We start from the raw sequence: 20,898 nt of genomic DNA on the forward strand, positions 1-20,898 counted from the left end.
GCTGTCTGACGTTCCGAGTCGACACACCCACTGACACGAGGCCATACTCTCTGAACGCACAGACGACCTCACATTAGAGAGAGAGAGAGATAGAGAGAGAGAGAGAGAGAGAGAGAGAGAGAGAGAGAGAGAGAGAGAGAGAGAGAGAGAGAGAGAGAGATCGCGAGCGTTTATTCTGCGCATTTATCGGATCATATGCACAGCGAGGCTAAAGGATTCGGATACAGCAGTTCGGTTCTGTATACAGCATCCTTTTAGGGGTTAGGAATTGAACGCAACCAATGGAAGATCAAATGCGTTTATGAGATAATTTTGAGACTTTCCACTGCCGCATTTTGGACACATCGGTGGTTTTATGAAAAAAGGAATCTGGATGCAAATCTTTATGAAAATCATTTGCGTAAAAACCGTTTATTAGAACTGCGCATCATCAACACAACATCAATAAAACATCTTAGGCTACACCACAATTATCAACACAACATCAGACAGTTTCACACATCATAAATCATCAGGAGGAATCAGATCATCAGAGAATATCAGGTATTTAAACTGTTTGTTTTACTGTCTAAAATTATTTCCTGTTTATTGTCTAACACAGTAAATGTGTATGATGGTGTGACTTTAAACTGTATGGGATTTATAAAACAAGAATGTTTAATTTTTTAAACAAAGATCTTACAGCCGGCAGGTGTAGCTACATGAAAAATATTTACTACAGTCAAAACTTTATTTCATTTCACTTTCATGATTTCGGACGTGTATTGTGTTTGACATACAAAAACAATGTTAACGATCTTTTATACCACGGGTCTGTTGAATGCTGCATTCTGATTGGCTGAGAAATGTTCTATGGGCGTTTTTATTTTTCTGTAAACCGCACACCTTACTTTTCAAACGTCTTAAAAATAGGCACCTGAGCAATGTTTGTCTAACCGTGGTATAAGCGGAATAATTGACGACGGGCCATTGAATTATAAGAAAATAATGCACACCAAGGTGGTAATGCGGCACGACGCGAAGCACGACGCGAAGCAGGTGTGCATTATTTTCAAATAATTCAAAGGACCGGAGTCAATTATTCCGTTATACCACGGTTAGACAAACATTGCTCAGGTGCCTATTTTTAAGACATTTGAAAAGTTAGGTGTGCGGTTTACAGAAAAATAATTGTTGGATTGGAAATTAAAACTGACTTAAGGACTGTTGGATAGGTACACTTTATCCTGGTGAACCGATTAGAGTCCAAGAATTGAGTCAAGCACCATTCAGATACTGATTAAACTTTACTGAAGAAAGGAGGGTTTGTATATGTGTGGTCTGTACAAATAAAACACAAAACAGATATACATAAGATATGATCAATTATACAAAACACAATAATACAGAATAATACAGCCCAGTACTTATAAATGTAGTTAGGAATAAATTATATTATCCACACAGAAGCATTAACAATATGGGCGTGAAGTAATAACTGTAAAATATATCAAATCTTATCTAAATGCTCAACTTAAACCTTCATATTACAATATATGCAATACAAATACACATACTAATATAAACAGCAACTAACAATGTGTTAAAACTTAGCAAAATAGCAATATAAATCAAACAATAAACTCGATATGGCGGGAAATGCACGGAGGATTGCGCATACATTAACACTCGATAAACGAGCTCAATAACTGCAAGTTTAATTCACCTAACGGTGATATCCCGCATAACTGCAACATAAACATGCTCTGAATAATATTTTAATTATGAATAACTCACTTTCTTTGATGTACGCACACACTTGAACTTGAAATGGCTCGTAGCGCTTCCTCACAGCTCCCTTCACATTCACCTGAGTCTCTTCATGACGCGCACGGGCTTAAAGGGGACGCGCACGGTCTTAAAGGGGCCGCGCACGCAAACCGTTTATACAGCCGCCCCCAAATTGCATGCTCAATTTGAATTATGAGAGGGCTGCGTGTGCATTAATCAGGCTACAGTGGGTGGTTGAAGCTCCTCCTTGTCCTCTTCTGGAATTGGAGGTAGAACCACTAGTCGAGCAACAGGTCTTGTATAAATTTTACCTTCGACCTGGACGTCCACTGATCTCACCTTTGAATCTTGACTAGGGTGCACTCGGACTACCATTCCAACCTGCCAGTGTGCCCTTGGCTGCTGGGGATCCATTATCATGACTACAGTGCCTTGGGTTATATCAGGGCCAGTGTGATGCCATTTATGTCTGACCTGGAGATTTGGAAGGTAATGGCGGATAAAGGAGGACCAGAAATGATCGGCAAGCACCTGGGAGTGCTTCCATCGTCGATGACTCAAGCCTTCCTCCTTAGGGTAGATGACTGCAGGCAAGGAGCTATCCAGCCGCCCCGTGAGAAGAAGGTTGGGCGTTACTGGGTCAAGATCGGCCACATTGGAAGACACATACCCAAGAGGTTTTGAATTAAGGATGTTCTCCACCTCAATTAACACAGTCCTGAGTACTTCCTCTGATACCGATTGGGCCCCAATAGTTGCAGATAATGCCATCTTTATGGATCTTATCTCCCTCTCCCACACTCCCCAAAAGTGTGGTGATGCAGGAGGATTGAAATGAAACGCTATCTTCTGTGGAGCGAGTCTTTGCTGAAGATCATGTGACATGGACTGGAAAGCCTCCCGGAGCTCCCGTTCTCCTCCTCGGAAATTCGTCCCTTGGTCAGACAGTAATTCCACAGGTGAGCCTCTGCGTGCAATAAACCTCCGAAGTGACATCAGAAATGAATCCGTGTCCAAACTGTGCAGAAGATCGATGTGTACGGCTCGTGTGGTAAGACACTTATAAAGGATTCCCCACCTCTTCTCCACTCGTCTGCCAATCTTTATAAGGAAGGGACCAAAGCAATCAACTCCGGTGGAATAGAACGCAGGTTTGTAGAGACGCAGCCGTGCTAAGGGAAGGTCTGCCATTTTAGGAACAGATGGTTTGGCTCTCAAACGCTGGCATTCCGTACAAGCATGCTGCAGGCTACGAATTGCCTCTCTTCCTCTTAGAACCCAGTATTGCCGTCTTACTTCTGCAAACACCCTATCAGGGCCTGGGTGGCAGAGATTTTTATCATAGTCCTGGAGAAGTAGCTTTACAGCGGGATGTTTGGCATCCAGCACTACAGGATGTTTCACAGCAGGATCTAACGTTTCAGCACGCCTCAACCTACCACCAACTCTGAGTAGATTTGAAGCCTCATCATATTCGGGAGCTAAGGTGAGTAAGCGACTGCTACGTTGGAGATCCTTGCCAGTCTTCAGTCGTTGTAATTCCTCTTGGAAACTCTCATCCTGTATCTTCTGGAGGATGTAAGTCTCCGCTGCTTGGTAAGTACCTGCTGTAGGTTCCCCTGGTTCTCCAGCCGCCCCATGTAGTTCCCGTGCAGTGGTTTCCATGAGTTCTGTCCATGTTCTGTGCTCGCTGCCAATTAGTTCCTTTGTAGTTGTTACTCCACAGAATGCAGATTTCTTCAGCTCAGACCTGTCAATCGTAGTGCGCTCTGTCGGGTTTGATGGCCAGTTTTCTGGTGGATTAAACAGAAACGGGGGTCCTTGACACCACCTGTTGGGCTTCGAGAGATCATTCAGAGTCTTTCCACGTGTTAGATCGTCGGCTGGATTTTGAACTGAATCCACATATCGCCAGGCAGTGAGGTTAGTTAGCTCGTGGATTTCAGCCACCCTGGTCCCAACAAAAACTTTGAAATGGCAAGACTCTGAGTGTATCCATGACAGCACAGTAGTAGAGTCTGTCCAAAGGATTGTGTGGCGAATGGGCAACGTTAACTCCTTTCTTAAGAGGTTTGCCAACTGTGCACCAGTTACAGCAGCACAGAGCTCTAGACGTGGCACTGACAGGACTCTTCTTGGTGCTACTCTAGAACGCGCCAGGACGAACGAGATGTGGATCTTACCAAGCTGATCTTCAGTACGCAGGTAAGCGACTGCTCCATATGCGTTTTCTGACGCATCACTGAATATGTGAAGATCTGTAGCAGCTCTGACTTGGTCTACTGATGCTGGTAAGTATGCTCTTGAGAAACTGATCTTGGGAAGAAACGGCAGCTCACTTTCCCATTCGTTCCAACTTTGGACTAAGGCTTGTGGAAGTTGAGTATCATCCCAGCCATGCTGTTTACTCCAAAGCTTTTGCACCAACACCTTTCCCCGGGTGGTGTATGGAAGGATATACCCCAGGGGGTCGTACTGACTGGCTAAAACTCTGTAAATAATCCGCATGGTAGGAGCACCATGAACTATGGGCCGGTGGCGGTATGTCAGTACATCTGAAGGGCAGTTCCAGCTAAGTCCCAAAGTAGACTCCTGGACCTCTTTCTTTTCATGAGCCAACCAAAGTTCAAGACCATCTGACTTGGCTTCACATGGAAGATGTTGCACGACAGCAGGTACGTTGCTGGCCCACTGTCTCAATTCAAAGCCCCCTTCAGCTAACAGCCCCCTCAACTTGTCCACCAATTGCTTAGCATCCTCTTTTGATGGCAGGCTCTGTAAGCAGTTGTCAACGTAGAAACATTGTTCTACAGGTCTATCTTCTGGAAGAAGGCGGACCTGATGAAACATGCCCTTGATGTCTGCGCTTATGGCCACTGCATGCTCGCGGAACCTGAGTAAGACCCCAAGGAGTGATGAACCCAAGGTGGGACCAGCAAGGAGTGATTCATTTAGACTGAGTCCATTGAACTTAAAGGAGCAGTCAAACACCACACGGTTCTTCCCATTATGACTTACCATGTGGTGGGGGATAAACCAAGTTTCACCATCTTTGTCCCTCTCTTCTGGACTGAGCCTTTTGATAGCTCCAGACTGTACCAGTTTCTGAATCTCTGCAGAATAAGCTTCAGCCTGTTGAGAGTCTCTTGCCAATTTCCTTTCAGTACTTCGTAAACGTGGCATGACGGCTTCCATCGTGGCGTGGAGATAGGGCATGTCACCCTTACGCAGCAAAGGTGTTGCATACCGTCTTGTTCCCTCCACCTCTACGCGAACAGTCTTAGACTCCAGAAGCTGGATGGCCTCTCTGTCCTGCTTAGATCTTGTGCACTCTTTTACATTCTGAAATGGCAGAACATCCACTTGCCACAGCCTTTCAACATGCTTGAGTACCTCAGCAGTACAGGGTGAAGTGCAAATGTGTAGACATTGGTTTGGCTTGAGTCTGTGTTCCAGTAAGCTGGTAGGTCCCTGAAGTGTCCATCCCAGTTTGGTTCTTATAGCAGCTGGACCTCCAGCAGGACCAAGTCTCACCGGTTCGATTGGTGAGATAATGTGGGTTTGATCTGCACCAACTAGGATGAGAGGCTTCACTCTTTCAAAGCACGGCAGTGGTAATCCAGCCAGGTGATTGTATTGCTTCTGCAGCTTAGGAATTGGGTAAGAGTGATCTATTAGATCAAGCTGAGGGGCAGTGAAAGCTCCAGATATAAAATAACGTTTACTTGGCTTGGTGTATGGAGAAATGTGAAATGAAACTGCAGCGCCATTGATAGTCTGCACATCATGTCTGATAGTTCTCAGAGCTAAATTTTCTGGAGTCCCTTGTAGACCAAGCTTCTGTGCGGCCTCTGTTAGGAGCATCGTACGCTCAGAGCCATCATCGAGGATAGCGAACGTGTCCAGTGTGTTATCTCCATGATGCAGCAGCACTCTGACAACTTTGAGTAAGACTTTCTTACTGCTGGTTGGTTTGTTCAGGTACAATGTCTGCGTTGCTGAACTAACTAGACATGCCTCTGTTTTGGATGCTTCAATGGCCGGCCTCTCATTGACCTCATGAAGAATTCGTAGATGCTTTCTCTGACAAAGCGGACATGGTTTCTTCAAACCGCATTGGGCAGCCTGATGAGCACGGCCGCACCGCCAACATCTTCGACTGGTGCGTATCCACTCCGAGAGTTGGTCTTTGGTAAGGGTCGGGATTTTGGGGCATTGACTGAATGCATGCTCTGAGGTTTGACAGTAGAAGCAATATACTGCGAGCTTACTCTTAGCCCTTTCCTCATCCTTGGCCGCAGGATATGTAACTATTGCCTCCGAACTATTTCCAGACCCAGTCAGTAAAGTGGCAGTGGTTCGGCGTGACCGCTGAGCTACCCGGGACTCAGTTTTGGGTCGGCTCTCCTTTCTGATGGTTTGATCATCGTAACTTTGGCACCAAGATTCATATTTGAGCCAGTCTGCCAGATCCATCAGTGAATATGTCACTCCCGGCAGGTGTAACATGTGGCGGCGGAAATCGGCCCGTCTTTCAGGTGGCAGTTTACTGAGAAGACGTGCAACATGCGAACCACACTGCAACTCGATGCTACCTTCCTGGCCTAATGTCTTAAGCAGACCAACTAAAGACTGCACTTGAAGGGAGAACTTCTCAAAGGCTGATGGATCATTGCGGCTGATATCAGGGGAATCGAGAATAGTGGCAATCCTCTTCAATGCTACCTGGTGAGGCTGACCAAATCGCTCGTTGAGGGCCATCATGGTGTCCCGGTACGGTGTTGGAGAATGCAGGTAGGAGTCAGCTATTAGACAAGCATCCTCTAGCTTTAGATGGTCAACTAGGATCTGATATTTGAACATTTCTGTACTGTCAGGTGGTAAGAGGTTATCCAAGGCCATCTTCAGACGTGCAAACTCACTCGGATCTTTGTTTCGGAAGTAAGGAATAGTGGGGCTTGGTCCTTTGTAATACTTCTCTGTAGTATCCACAGACGCCATGGTAGGTGATATGTTATGGGATGCCATTCGGGGATGCCCAGGATAAGGATGTTTCGGTGTATCCCATGTTTGATCATGAACATACTGGGAACTCATCTGCGGGGCAGGAAACTGACCATACCTCAGCCACTCCTCACGCGGACTTGAATGCTTGAAGTCCATAGACCTATCTGCAGAGGTGAGTTTAGAGTTAAGTGTAGGTGCGACTCTGGTGTCACTGATACTCTTGTGCTTGTCATTATACTGATCTGTGATTTCTCGCATTTTCACGAATCTCGGCTCCTCACAGGAAACAGGCGGAGGAGGCTCTGGCCAGTCGTCATCATCCGCCTGTACCCCATGGTGAAATGTAACAGATGGATGAATAGACTGGGTGTTGGGAGTAGCTGAAGGCCTTTGGAGATTACATGCTCTCTCTAAGAGCTGAACCAATTCGTCTTTAGCTGTCTCGATCTGTTTCAGATAACCTTGAATGGCCTGCTGTGTTTCACGGAGATTAGAATTTTCCTCTAAGATCCTCTGCAGCGTTACAGTGCCAGCATCTGATCGGTCGCTCTGGTAACCACCACTCTCACCACAGGTAAGGAACTCTGCATGAACCTGAGATTGTGGTTGACGATTTTGACTTAGCGATGATGCATGACAGGAAAGACTGGGGGTGCGTCGTTGAGAAGTACGTTGCTGAGGGTTGTGTGGGGTGTCGAAACTCTCATCTCTGGCAGTCAGGCTTAGAGGAGGAAAAGGAACAGGAGAACTATGTGCTCTTTTAGGTTTTCTGACTGATGCTGTGATATGTGAGGAAGAGTTATCATCATCAGATGACTCCACTGCTTGCTCTCTCTGACTACTTGATGGCATTGATTTACATGAACTCAGAAAATCTACCTCATAATCTTGTAAGTAGGCAGGACGACGCTTAGGACGAACCGCAGGATTTCCTGGTTTAGAATGGGCTGACATCTTTATCCAGGGAAGTGCCCATCCGGCTCGAAGGACCAGTTGTTGGATTGGAAATTAAACTGACTTAAGGACTGTTGGATAGGTACACTTTATCCTGGTGAACCGATTAGAGTCCAAGAATTGAGTCAAGCACCATTCAGATACTGATTAAACTTTACTGAAGAAAGGAGGGTTTGTATATGTGTGGTCTGTACAAATAAAACACAAAACAGATATACATAAGATATGATCAATTATACAAAATACAATAATACAAAAAAGCCCATTACTTTTAAATGAAGTTAGGCATGAATTATATTATCCACAGAGTAGCATTAACAATATGGGAGTGAAGTAATAACTGTAAAATATATCAAATCTTATCTAAATGCTCAACTTAAACCTTTCTATTACAATATATGCAATACAAATACACATACTAATATAAACAGCAACTAACAATGTGTTAAAACTTAGCAAAATAGCAATATAAATCAAACAATAAACTCGATATGGCGGGAAATGCACGGAGGATCGCGCATACATTAACACTCGATAAACAAGCTCAATAACTCAAGTTTAATTCACCTAACGGTGATATTCCGCAGAACTGCAACATAAACATGCTCTGAATAATATTTTAATTATGAATAACTCACTTTCTTTGATGTACGCACACACTTGAACTTGAAACGGCTCGTAGCGCTTCCTCACAGCTCCCTTCACATTCACCTGAGTCTCTTCATGACGCGCACGGGCTTAAAGGGGACGCGCACGGTCTTAAAGGGGCCGCCCACGCAAACCGTTTATACAATAATCAACACCCATAGAACATTTCTCAGCCAATCAGAATGCAGCATTCAACAGACCCGTGGTATAATTGAAAATAATGCACACCTGCGGTGTAACGGCACTCCGCTTTGCGTCGTGCCGCAATACCACCTTGGTGTGCATTATTTTCTTATTATTCAATGGCCCATCGTCAATTATTCCTTACGTAAATCATTCCAACAATTACATGGCTTCTATAAGTTTTTTGATAAAATACTACATTAATATTGTTTTTCTTGCACGTGTAACATGGTATTAAAATAACTTATTCTTTGAAGTATACTGTATTTTAATCATTTAGTAATATGGTAACGTCATCTAACACCATGTGACTATAGTACGGACAGAGTACTTTCATTTGCTACAGCTTTAGAGAAAAAATACTTTCTTTAATATATGTTTTCTTTTTCTTTTTAAATAAAAGTTATATTTATGTTGATGATTGTGCAACCATAATATTATTTTCTTCATATTTTATTGTTTATTTTGTTCCATTTGTTTAACTCAAGTGTTCCTCTTCTATGTGTTAATGTAATGTGATATCAGTCTTTATTCCAGATGGATCAGATCAGTCAGTGGCTCTGGAAGCAGGAATACTGGCTTCCTCCAGGTGTTAGTTGGAAAGATATGGAAAAGATGGAGAATTCTGTACGTCCCCTCCCGAGAGATCTGCTCTTCTCTCTGCCTCTCGCTGTGGGATTTATCACGCTTCGTTATGCTTTTGAAAGGTGACTGATGACTTTATCGTTCTCCTCAGAGCTTTCAAAGTAATTTACTGCTGATGATCAAAGTCTGCTCTCAATTAATATCACTAGATGAATATCTGGAGGCTTTCTTTTAACAAAACTGACCATGTTAAGTTTCTAAAATAGCATACATTACTACTGCAATGAAAATTGCATAGTTACCAACTATTGACTGGGGCGTACACACCAAACGCGAATTCAACATTTGTCACGAATAGATCAAATTCAATGCAAAGACGCAAATAGATGCGAACTTGCGCAGGGCAATGTGAATGACGCAAATTGGCCGTCGCTGAAATAGACTATTCGTGCTTGCCGAAATTTGGAAAATCTGGGCATGAATTAAAAAAGGATCATGACAAGACCTAGATGTGCTGTCACCTATTGTTACAGGAGTGGAAGCGCTGACAGTAATACTCTATTCCTGATTTTACTGTTGTTTGCACTATTGCATGGCTACCGAGCCCCTAAGGTGACATTGGAGTAAAAAAATGTAAAGTTTAGTTTCATGTGCTCACGCAAAACCTTCATGTGCAGAATTTTGCTCCTTAGGGGCTCCGTACATGGCAGTGTTTTTACTTATAATAAATTATCTTTATTTTAGGCTGTTTGATGACCATTAATTATGGGGGAGATACATTTTGTCCCCATCAGGGATAAAAATAATTAATAAGAGGCAAGGATATAAAGACCAGAGGGGGGCAATCCCCCATCACCTCAAATCGCACCCAGGTATTTGCTGTAAAACAATTATTATAATATTACACGCATAATAAAACTATAAAACATCATGATATGCATAGAAATAGAAATATTGGGTGGTGATTTCCAGGCCCAAAAATGTCACATTTAGCGTAATAATGCATTTGTATGCTTGTCTAGAATCAGCTAATAGTTGCTGTTGTTGAGTGCAATCTCTACAAATCTATTTACAAAGTCTTATCCAGGAATCACAAACAACTAGTAAAGTTATAAGTTGTGGTTTGTGTGATCTCACATATGAAATGTGTGTTTGCTTGAGTTTATCCACGCATGCATTAATATTCATTAGCTGCTTTGCCTTCATATGAAATGGTCTCTTTGTTTAGTTTTGTGTTTGCTGCTACGTAACTTTAAACACCATCGTTATTGATGACCTGTGGCCTGTAATCAGTCTGGAGCAGGTGTGTGTTTGTGTTGTGTTGTGTGTTTGTGTTGTGTGCCTGAGGGAGCAGAGATACAGGTGAGAAGGAGGGAAGCTGTATTAACAGACAGCAGCACACTGACAATGTATGTATGCATTTTTGTATGTGTGTGTGTGTGTGTGTGTGTGTGTGTGTGTGTGTGTGTGTTTGTGTGTGTGTGTGTGTGTGTGTGTGTGTGTGTGTGTGTGTGTGTGTGTGTGTGTGTGTGTGTGTGTGTGTGTGTTGGTGTGTGTTTGTGTGTGTGTTGTTGCAACGGCAGCTGGTTGCTATAGTAACCCATTGAGGCTGATGCTGTGACCCCTCTCACCTTTGTTTGATCTCAGATCATCTTTCCACCGGCTCATTCAACTAAAGCAAACATATTCATATGCACAAAGATTGTTTGCACACGGAGTAGAAGAAAGATATCAGATTGTAGAAATTACAAATGAGATCTCAATAATTTGTCAACTGTTTATTCTGGACATCAATGAGAAAAAAATGGTTTTGCTCACTGAGTAAATCAATCAAAATATATTTTCAATATTGTGCTTTTTTACAGTGTTTTACGCAGAAATAGCAAAATCGTAAAAAATGAATTGTTAAATTATATACTAAGGGGTTATATTCAAAACAAAGATGGTGGTTTTGCTCAGTCAACATGCAGTGTAGGGATCGACCGATATGGATTTTTCAGTGCCGATGCCGATACCAATTTTTGTTTCATCAGCCTTAGCCGATGACGGATACAGGCTGCCGATTTTCTTGAGCCGATATTTGGAGCTGATACTGCTTTTGCTCACTCAATTTACATCATAAAAATTATGTAAAAAAGCCAAAAGAGATGTTATTAGTTTGGACAGTTCTTACTTTTTTTTTAGTCTAGGATTAGTCTAATCTCTGTCCTGGAAACCGCCCCATAGAGATAAGAAATAAAAACCTGTTAGGCTAAGCTTTCGATGTTGTCATAGAAAGGTTGGTTGTTTTTAGTCACATGACCTGCAATCGCTTGCGGCTTCCAGCACTCTGTCTGTAAATCATTTGGGAAAAAAATGGCGAACACGGCAGCCACGTATCGGCCGATGACGATACACATAAAACGCACAAATATCGGTCTATCACTAATGCAGTGAAATGTACAACCTGTTTAACTTACAATACAAAAAAACCAGAAATAAGTAGTATAATAAATAAAGTGATTGAAGTTTAGTGAAAAAAATGTCAGGTGGGATTTTAACTATTAGGAATTGATTTGTTTATGACACAAGGCTCTGTATGGTTAGGGTCGATAAATAAGAGAAATTGGTAAGAAAAATAACATTGTCTGTTTGATTAAAGATATAAAGCTGTTTGTTATTCACAATAAGACCAAGAACTAATAATGAGAATATAAACATGATCAGTTTTTATTTTATGCTGTTTTATTTATTTATTTTTATTACGCTCGGGTATATTTGTAGCAGTAGCCAACAATGCATTGTATGAGCCAAAATTATTGATTTTTTTTGCCAAAAATTAGATATTTAGCAAATTTCCTACAGTAAAAATATCAAAAATGTATTTATAATTAGTTATACATAGTGCTAAAAACTTCATTTGGACAACTTTAAAAGATGATTTTCTCAATATTTAGATTTTTTTGCACCCTCAGATTCCAGATTTTCAAATAATTTTATCTCGGCCAAATATTGTCCTATCCTAACAAACCATACATCAATGGAAAGCTTATTATTGTATAAAACTTATTTTTAAAAATTGACTGGTTTTGTGGTCCAGGATCATGAGATCTGAGATCTTGATGATGTCTCAGACTGTGCTCATATTGTCAAGATACAAAAGTCTGAAAGCAAAAGTCAAAGATCTCAAAATTAAAGTTGCAAAAATGTCAAAGTGCTTTCCATCTGAACAATGATAACCACAATAATATTTATAGCTTATACTTTTATGGGGCGTACACACAACACGCAAATTCAACAGTGTTTTACGCAGCATTACTGTAACTGTCTCAATTTTATTTGTCTCATGTCTGGTAATTTGATCAAAAGTTGACATATAATTGAGTACTCGAGTAAGTCTCATGTTGTGAACGATGAACCTGTAGGTGATACAGTAGATCTGTCTGTACACTACACATACCTTGGTGTTTATTTGTGATCTGTGTTGTGATTTCAGTGGAGTTTTTTGTTTGTTTGTCTTCACACAGAGTTGTAGCTCTTCCTCTGAGTCGAGTTTTAGGAGTGAAAGATCAGATTCGTTTTAAAGTCACTGCTGCCCCCAACTTAGAGACTTTTTATATGAAACACAGCAGACAGCCAACACAAGTGAGTACACACAGACACATATACTGCTAAGATCCTTATACACATTTTTTTGTGTAATAAACATAACTATGAATCTGTGTAGAGAGATGCAAAGAAACGTGGCTGCATTTAAGAGATTATCTTTAACGCTTGTTTTGCATCTTACCTTCCTGGAAAATATCCACAATCATTTGCAAATGAGGATGTTGGTGTCTGTCTAACCTCATGGGGTGAGAGGAGGAGGTCTCTCAATAACAGACACTCACACATTCAAGTCTTTAGATCATTCGTGTGTTGTTTTCTAATATATAAATATGATCCAAATAAATGTGTGTTTTACAGCTGTTAATATACAGTACTGTAATACATTTTTTACACTGCAAGAGTATGAACTCTACTCAAGCATTGTATGACAGCATGAGGAACCTGATATTGTTGACATTTATTTTGTCTAGAGATGCATTGTTGTTCTTGGAAAGTGGCCATTGAAGACTTGTGTTACTGTATAGTGTTGTAAGATTGTGTCCTTTGGGTGTAGAGTCTCTTTATTGAGTTCAGACCTAGTGTTGTATTTGAGTCAGAGTCAAGACCAGAGGACTCAAGGCTTGATCTCCTGACTCGATCTCGACTCGGACTCAACACTTGATATCTGGACTCGGTCTCGACTCGGACTCGATACTCGCTCTCTGGACTCGGTCTTGACTCTGACTCGACACTCGCTCTCCTGACTTGATCTCGACTTGGACTCAATACTTGATCTCTGGATTCGGCTTTGACTCGGATTCAACGCTCGATCTCTGGACTCGGCCTTGACTCGTACTCGACCACTGAACTTGGTCTTGACTCGGACTTGACCCTGGATCTCTGGACTCTGCCTTGACTCGGACTCATCACTTGATCTCTGGACTCGGTCTCAACTCGGACTCGATACTCGCTCTCTGGATTCGGTCTTGACTCGGACTCAACACTCGCTCCCCTGACTCGATCTCGACTCGGACTCAATACTTGATCTCTGGATTCGGCTTTGACTCGGATTCAACGCTCGATCTCTGGACTCCGCCTTGACTCGTACTCGACCTCTGAACTTGGTCTTGACTCTGACTTGACCCTGGATCTCTGGACTCTGCCTTGACTCGGACTCATCACTTGATCTCTGGACTCGGTCTCGACTCGGACTCGATACTCTCTCTCTGGACTCGGTCTTGACTCAGACTCGACACTCGCTCTCCTGACTCGATCTCGACTCGGCTCAATACTTGATCTCTGGATTCGGCTTTGACTCGGATTCAATGCTCGATCTCTGGACTCGGCCTTGACTCGTACTCGACCTCTGAACTTGGTCTTGACTCAGACTTGACCCTGGATCTCTGGACTCTGCCTTGACTCGGACTCATCACTTGATCTCTGGACTCGGTCTCGACTCAGACTCGATACTCGCTCTCTGGACTCGGTCTTTACTCGGACTCGACACTCGCTCTCCTGACTCGATCTCGACTCGGACTCAATACTTGATCTCTGGATTCGGCTTTGACTCGGATTCAACGCTCGATCTCTGGACTTGGTCTTGGTCGGACTCGACACTCACTCTCCTGACTCGATTTCAACTTGGACTTAATACTTGATCTCTGGATTCGGCTTCGACTCGGATTCAACGCTCGATCTCTGGACTCGGCCTTGACTCGTACTCGACCTCTGAACTTGGTCGTGACTCGGACTTGACCCTGGATCTCTGGACTCTGTCTTGACTTGGACTCAATGCTCGATCTCTGGACTTGGCTTTCACTCGGATTCGACACTCGATCTCTGGAATTGGTCTTGACCCGGACTCGACACTCAATTTCTGGACTCGGCCTTGACTCGGACTCAACGCTCGATCTCTGGACTCTGTCTTGACTCGGACTCGAACTCTGGACTCGGTCTTGACTCAGACTCGACTAGGGGTGCACTGATATATCGGCCGATGATGCTTGCTATGCTTCTCAATGAATTACGGTGAAATGCTGCTACATCCAAAAGCCAGAGAGCGCTCTCGTGCAGAAACTCAGTATTTGCTGCAGACGAAGAACCATACACACACAGCTATGACACACACCTCCAGAAAATGGCTTAAGGATATATTTATATTGCTGTTCTTTAAACCTTTTCAGGTATTTTCATGATAATAAAGAATATTTATAATGATTATGTTTGACGAGTGTTGCTTTTTCAAACTAACAGCGATTTCAGATCGATAAGGACCTACTGATCAAAAGCCGTAGTACATGAAATATCTGTGAATATATCGGCGGGGCTATTCAGAATAGTTATAGGCCATGTATTATTAGTGTATATCAGCATTTATTGGCGCACCCCTAGACTCCACCTCCTGACTCTGTCTTGACTCTGACTCAAGACTTGATCTCCTGACTGCAATGGGTGTCATTTCACTATCTAGGTTAACTATAGACCCTATATAGTCTGGTTATGAGTAACCCACTTCTTGCGTTTTGGATAGCTATTAGACGTCTTTTAAATGCAAAATTGCTTGCTGGGATTTATCCAAAATATCTGACGGAAGTTTTTAGAGGATAAAAAAAAGATTTCTTATATTGTGCCTCAAAGCACTTAACATACTTACAGTTTGTTCTTTAGACAGTGATGAAATAATAATGTGTGGTTTAGTATTATTCATCTTGTGTTCTTGTTTTGTTTTATCTAGAATGATATTGCCAGTCTTGTGAAGAAGAGCGGCTGGACTCATAGAGAGGTGGAGGTTTGGTTTCGTAACCGCAGGAATCTGGACCGGCCGAGCAGCAGTAAGAAGTTCTGTGAGGCTTGGTAAGTTTTTTTATTCAGATGTTTTCATGATGTTATAATTATACCTGTTTGTACCCGTCTACATTCACTCTTCACTGAGCTGCCTGTAAAAAAAACTTAAAAATATATGTAAATATATAGTTATGAACTGCGAACACTACGTACAAATTCACCATGTTAATGGCGTCACAATTAGTGGTTGACTCTGATGCTGATATATCGGCCGATATTTGGACATTTTTTATTACTTCAAGAGTCATCAAACAAGAACTCATTAAATAATCTTTATGTTTGATTTTTAGTATTTAATTTTTGTGCTTTAATGTAACACCAAATCTTTTGTTTCCCAAGTTGGAGATTTGCATTTTATCTGGTTGCTTTCATGGCTGGACTTGCATCTTTAATAAACGTGAGTTGACCTTTAAAGCTCTTTTTTATCTAAACTCAAGTGTGTCTTGTCAGAATTTAATCTGTCTGATTATCAGCTGTTAGTGGTGAAAATTTGCTTTTATCTGCCGATAGCGTTTATAGGCCGATATCGGAGCATCTCCAGTTTAATCACAGATGATATGTGTGAAACTTAACACTGGCTGTCTGTGTTTGTTGACAGACTGTTACAGGAAGATTTCTGTTATTGTTGTTTTTGTTAATGTGATATGTTTGTTTTATTGTGATTAACATCACTGCGCGTGTGTTCCTCTTTCTCATAGACGTCCTGGTTAAGGGATCAGAGGGAATGTTGGAGAGGATATCCTCAACAGGTGTGCAAACCTGTCTGAACAACATCTAACAAGAAACACGTCTCTGAAAATTCATCACGTACTCACCCTCATATAAAAACATTAAATGGCTGAATATAAAATTTGGGCTAAAGAGTCCCAGTCGCTCTTTATCTCTTTCAGTATCGTTTTTCTAATTATGTGTTTTATGTTAAATCCACAAAGGCTGTTGTGTTTTATCAGAACTGATGTGATGTTCTTGATGACGTATGACTGTATAAGCGCTGTTTTCCTTAAGGTCCTGTGTTTGTGTTGTCTCTAGCCCGTGCAGGATGTTCATTACTGGTATTACATGCTTGAACTGGGCTTCTACTGGTCACTGCTGCTCTGTGTGTCTATAGATGTGAAAAGAAAAGTAAGATCTCACACAATAGATTTAAAAGGCACATACATTATGCCAATTCTTACAAAATGTAAAATAAGTATCATGTGCTCCTAGGATTGTCTGTGAAGTTTCAGTTTAAAATACCCCACAGATCATTTAATATGTCCAAAATGTATCTGTTGCATTAGCGCTACAATGTGCTAAACGACACATTTAGAAAAGCTTTTGGGTAAAATAAAGTCAGTCATCAGTGCTGTGGGTGGAGCTTTGTTTTTGTGACGTCACATTAACAAGATCATCAAAATGGTATTGATTAATGAGACTGCTTTGACTGGATTTTTTTTCCATCATAGAGATTTAAAGAGATTCATTACAGGTGTGGTGGCAGTTACTATAGGCATTAAAATCAAGTTTGTCAACAGGCCGTCTGTTATGTATAAGTTTTGTCCTGTTGCCTGTTTCAGATTACATTTCCTGACAGTAAAGCTCATGACGTTTTTCCTGTATGTTGTTAAAGGAAGTATATTCTTTTGTTCTGTTTTAGGATTTTAAAGAACAGATTGTCCATCACTTTGCCACAATTTTCTTGCTTGGTTTCTCTTACTGCTCAAACTACATCCGTATTGGGACCCTGGTGATGCTCGTGCACGACTCTTCAGATTTTCTGCTTGAGGTGAGAGATTCACTCGGGGGACTTTAGTTTGGAAGGAGATGGGTCATTTTAAATGTCTTGTTAAGGGCTCATTATAGTTTTGCATAGGTCCTACAGCATACGCTCCATGCAGTGGGCTACGCATTCTTTTTATTTATATACTTCTGCGTCATGGTCCGCGCCAAAGTGCAATTACAAATGGAGGGGTGTGTTTCCCAAAAGCATTGTTAGTTAACTATGGTCGTTGTTACCATTGAACTCTGTTGGTAACGACAGAACTTACGTGTAATACACAGTAGCACTGAAACATCCAAAGAAGAAGCAGCTTGGCCAGTAAACACACAAATGAAAAAGCAGTAGCTTGTTGTGTATGATTTGAGAAGACCAGCAGTGATGGAGGTAAATAGACAGCGACTTTTGTAAGAGTTTAATTACTCCTTAACTTGGCCCATCTTTGTTCTCACCATCGCAAACGAAAATGCCTATGAAGAATTTTTTTACCTCACAGGAAGGGGTTCTTACGGAAGCGCAACTTAATAAAAATGAAAGAGAAAAAAATTGAAACAGAAAAAAATAAAAGATAAAAAAATTGGAAGAGAAAAAAGTTTTTAAGTTTAGTTTCGTGAGCACGTGATAGTTTCATGTGCGCACACGAAACTAAACTTTATTTAATTTTTGCTTTTTTGGAAAAAAATTGAAAGAGAAAAAAATTTTGAAAGAGAAAAAATGTTGAAAGAAAAAAAATTGAAAGAGAAAAAAAAATTTAAACAGAAAAAAATAAAAGAGAAAAAAATTGAAAGAGAAAAAAAATTGGGAGAGAAAAAAAGCTATAGGGGAAAAATTTGAAAGAGAAAAAAAATTAAAGAGAAAACAATTTGAAAGAGATTTTTTTTTTGAAAGACAAAAATGTTGAAAATACAGAGCCCCTAAGGTGACATTGGAGTAAAAAAAATCTTAAGTTTAATTTCATGTGCAGAATAATTTTTAAGTTTAGTTTCGTGTGCACACGATAGTTTCACATGAGCACGTGATAGTTTCACGTGTGCACGCAATAGTTTCTCGTGCGCACACGAAACTAAACTTTATTTAATTTTTGCTTTTTTGGAAAAAAATTTGAAAGAGAAAAAATGTTGAAAGAAAAAAAATTAGAAAGAGACAAAAATTTTGAAAGAGAAAAAATTTGAAATAGAAAAAAAATTGAAAGAGAAAAAAAAATTGAAAGAGAAAAAAATAAAAATAAAAAAATAAATGTGGTAAATAATGTGTTTTTTAACCATAAACTACGCGAACACATTGTATTATATATATAATAACTTGTAGCTGTGAAAACATGCGTGTAAAATGTTTGTTGTATGTTTTAACAGTTTTCACGGTGCTAAGTTAACAATGGATTAAAACGATGAACGTCATTCTGGTTTGGCGAACTAAATAAAGGACAACTTGTGCATCAGTCGAGACTCTCTCTTCTCGAAACCAAGGGCTGCTACAATACCAAATACACAAAATAACATTGTTTTGTATATGAAATATATGCTCTTAAAGGCACAAGATTTCGTTCTTGTGGTGACACCTAGGGGCCAAAGTATTTTTAAGAAAAAAAATTTGAAGGAAAAAATATTTTAAAAGAGAAAAAAATATTTTTGAGAGAGAAAATCTCATCACTGTCTCAGGAAGAAAGAAGACAATTTTTTTCTTCCTCACAGTGCTTGCGGTCTGCGTAGAACGGATGCTTTGTTAAAATTTTGGCACGGCCCATGTCAGACTATGCCAGCATCTGTAAGCCCATCCTGAACAACATTTTAGTAGATGATAAACATGGTGAAACTATTCTGATAATAGCAATGAAGAAGAGACCTGAGCCACATGATAAGAACAGAATAATATACGTTTCTGCTTGGTCAGTGCAAAATCACACAGTTAAGACACCTATATCATACACCTACAACCAAGCAACATTCTGGAAATAAACCCTTAGCAACTTAAAATTTGAAAATGAAGTTAATATTTTTGTGGTGCATACATCAGCTTTGAGTTGATACAAGATCTTTGTTGATTATTTCCAAGTTTCTTTCTCTGAGATACACTATATGTATAATCCATCAGCTGAATGTTGTTTATGGATGACCTCATCTGATGTAAATCTGCTCTTTCTACAGTCTGCCAAGATGTTCAACTACGCTGGGTGGAAAAAAGCTTGTGATTCATTGTTTGTGATTTTTGCTGCTGTATTTCTGGTCTCACGTCTGGTTGTGTTTCCAAGCAAGTAAGAAGTTCACATAAGTGCTCATTGCAAACATGAAGTATCAGATAATAACCATCATTAAACACATATTCATATCATCTGTCTGTTCACTATGTAGTTTATTTTCAGGTGTTTCAGCATATGCTCTTCTGTTTTTTTCTCTCATAGGATCATCTACACGACTCTTGTTCTGTCTATGGAAGTATTCAAGCCGTTTGTGGGATATTATTTCTTTAATGCTCTGCTGTTAGTCCTTCAGGCGCTGCACATTTACTGGGCTTATCTCATCCTGAGAATGATCTACAAGTTTCTCTTCTTAGGAAAGGTCAGTTAAGCTTAAAGAGAAATAATGTTATGCAAAATCCACTTTTACAAAGTGTTTGGACATAAATGTGTGTTGGCAGTGTATGAACACAACAACCCTACAATGAAAAAAAATCCATCCACTCCTTTTTTAATTCCCATTATAAGTCTCATTCTCTCGTTAATGTGATGTCACACTAACAAAGCCCTGCCCACAGCCACTGACTGACTGGTTAATTTTACCCAAAGCTTTTTTTAATGTGTTTGTTTGCATTGCCATATACAGTAAAAGTATATAAAGTATAATATTTATTTCTCACGATCCTCTCCCTGACAGCTGGACAAAGATGAGCGAAGTGATGTTGAAAGTGAACTAGAAGATGAAGAAGAGGAAGAAGAGAAGGAGGAACATCGGTCTTCATGGAGGAAGAGGAAGGTTGTGATGGATTCAAGACTGGCAATGCTCAACTCGAGCTGTGTTTTAAATAACTTGACCAATCAGAAGGCTGATGTGAACAGAGGATTGCCTAAAGCTAGATAGCAACATACTGTATTAGTATGAACAAACTACTATCTGAAAAGTGCTGATATGTTGTATTTATTATATTGTTGCTTTCAAATACCCTGCTTGTCAAAAACACATAGGAACACAAATGACGGTATTACTTCTGTAATATCATATAGTTTGATAGATTACTGTATTTCATCATGTGTCATTGTTGTCTTAATGCACACGTCATATGCTTTTTTAAGGAGCAGAATTGAATGAGAACAAAAACGGACAACTGATGTAAATTTAACTTGTATATTATAACAGAACTCATATAATTATCTGTGATAATAGGTTACAAAAGGTGTCTTTTTATAACTTAAAATATATTGTTTACATTATGCACAAATATGAATGTAATAATGGCATATGCAACACGAGAGCCATAAAAAATTCAAATGAATAAATTGTTTTTGTAAATTGAGCAACTGTGTGTTTTATAGGGATCTGTTTTGTGGTGATCATATAAAATATATACTTTCTTTTATTCATAAATGCTTT

At 40.3% G+C, this 20,898-nt stretch overlaps 2 protein-coding genes across 4 annotated transcripts; one reads left to right on the forward strand and one right to left on the reverse strand.

Annotated features, from left to right (window-relative positions):
• LOC129443222 (ceramide synthase 2) lies at positions 1-20,821 on the forward strand. 3 transcript variants are annotated; one of them, XM_073857494.1, is made up of 11 exons: positions 6-543; positions 9,088-9,269; positions 12,654-12,771; positions 15,449-15,567; positions 15,898-15,955; positions 16,257-16,307; positions 16,588-16,680; positions 17,195-17,323; positions 19,459-19,565; positions 19,713-19,869; positions 20,185-20,821. In XM_073857494.1, the coding sequence occupies exons 2-11, from the start codon at positions 9,100-9,102 to the stop codon at positions 20,386-20,388; spliced, it is 1,206 nt and encodes a 401-aa protein (XP_073713595.1). In that variant the 5' UTR covers positions 6-543; positions 9,088-9,099; the 3' UTR covers positions 20,389-20,821. The 3 variants fall into 3 exon arrangements, with proteins under 3 accessions (XP_055059670.2, XP_073713595.1, XP_055059668.2); XM_055203693.2 differs by having other exon boundaries at positions 7-543; positions 9,100-9,269; XM_055203695.2 differs by lacking the exon at positions 16,588-16,680 and having other exon boundaries at positions 1-543; positions 9,100-9,269.
• On the reverse strand, positions 1,987-8,492 carry LOC141351499 (uncharacterized). The gene is made up of 2 exons (XM_073858441.1): positions 8,370-8,492; positions 1,987-7,919 (listed from the first exon to the last, which is right to left on the reverse strand). The coding sequence occupies exon 2, from the start codon at positions 7,729-7,731 to the stop codon at positions 1,987-1,989; it is 5,745 nt and encodes a 1,914-aa protein (XP_073714542.1). The 5' UTR covers positions 7,732-7,919; positions 8,370-8,492.
• Positions 20,822-20,898: the final 77 nt, after the last annotated feature.

Source organism: Misgurnus anguillicaudatus, chromosome 2 (assembly GCF_027580225.2).
Source record: "Misgurnus anguillicaudatus chromosome 2, ASM2758022v2, whole genome shotgun sequence".
Taxonomy (NCBI): Eukaryota; Metazoa; Chordata; class Actinopteri; order Cypriniformes; family Cobitidae; genus Misgurnus; species Misgurnus anguillicaudatus.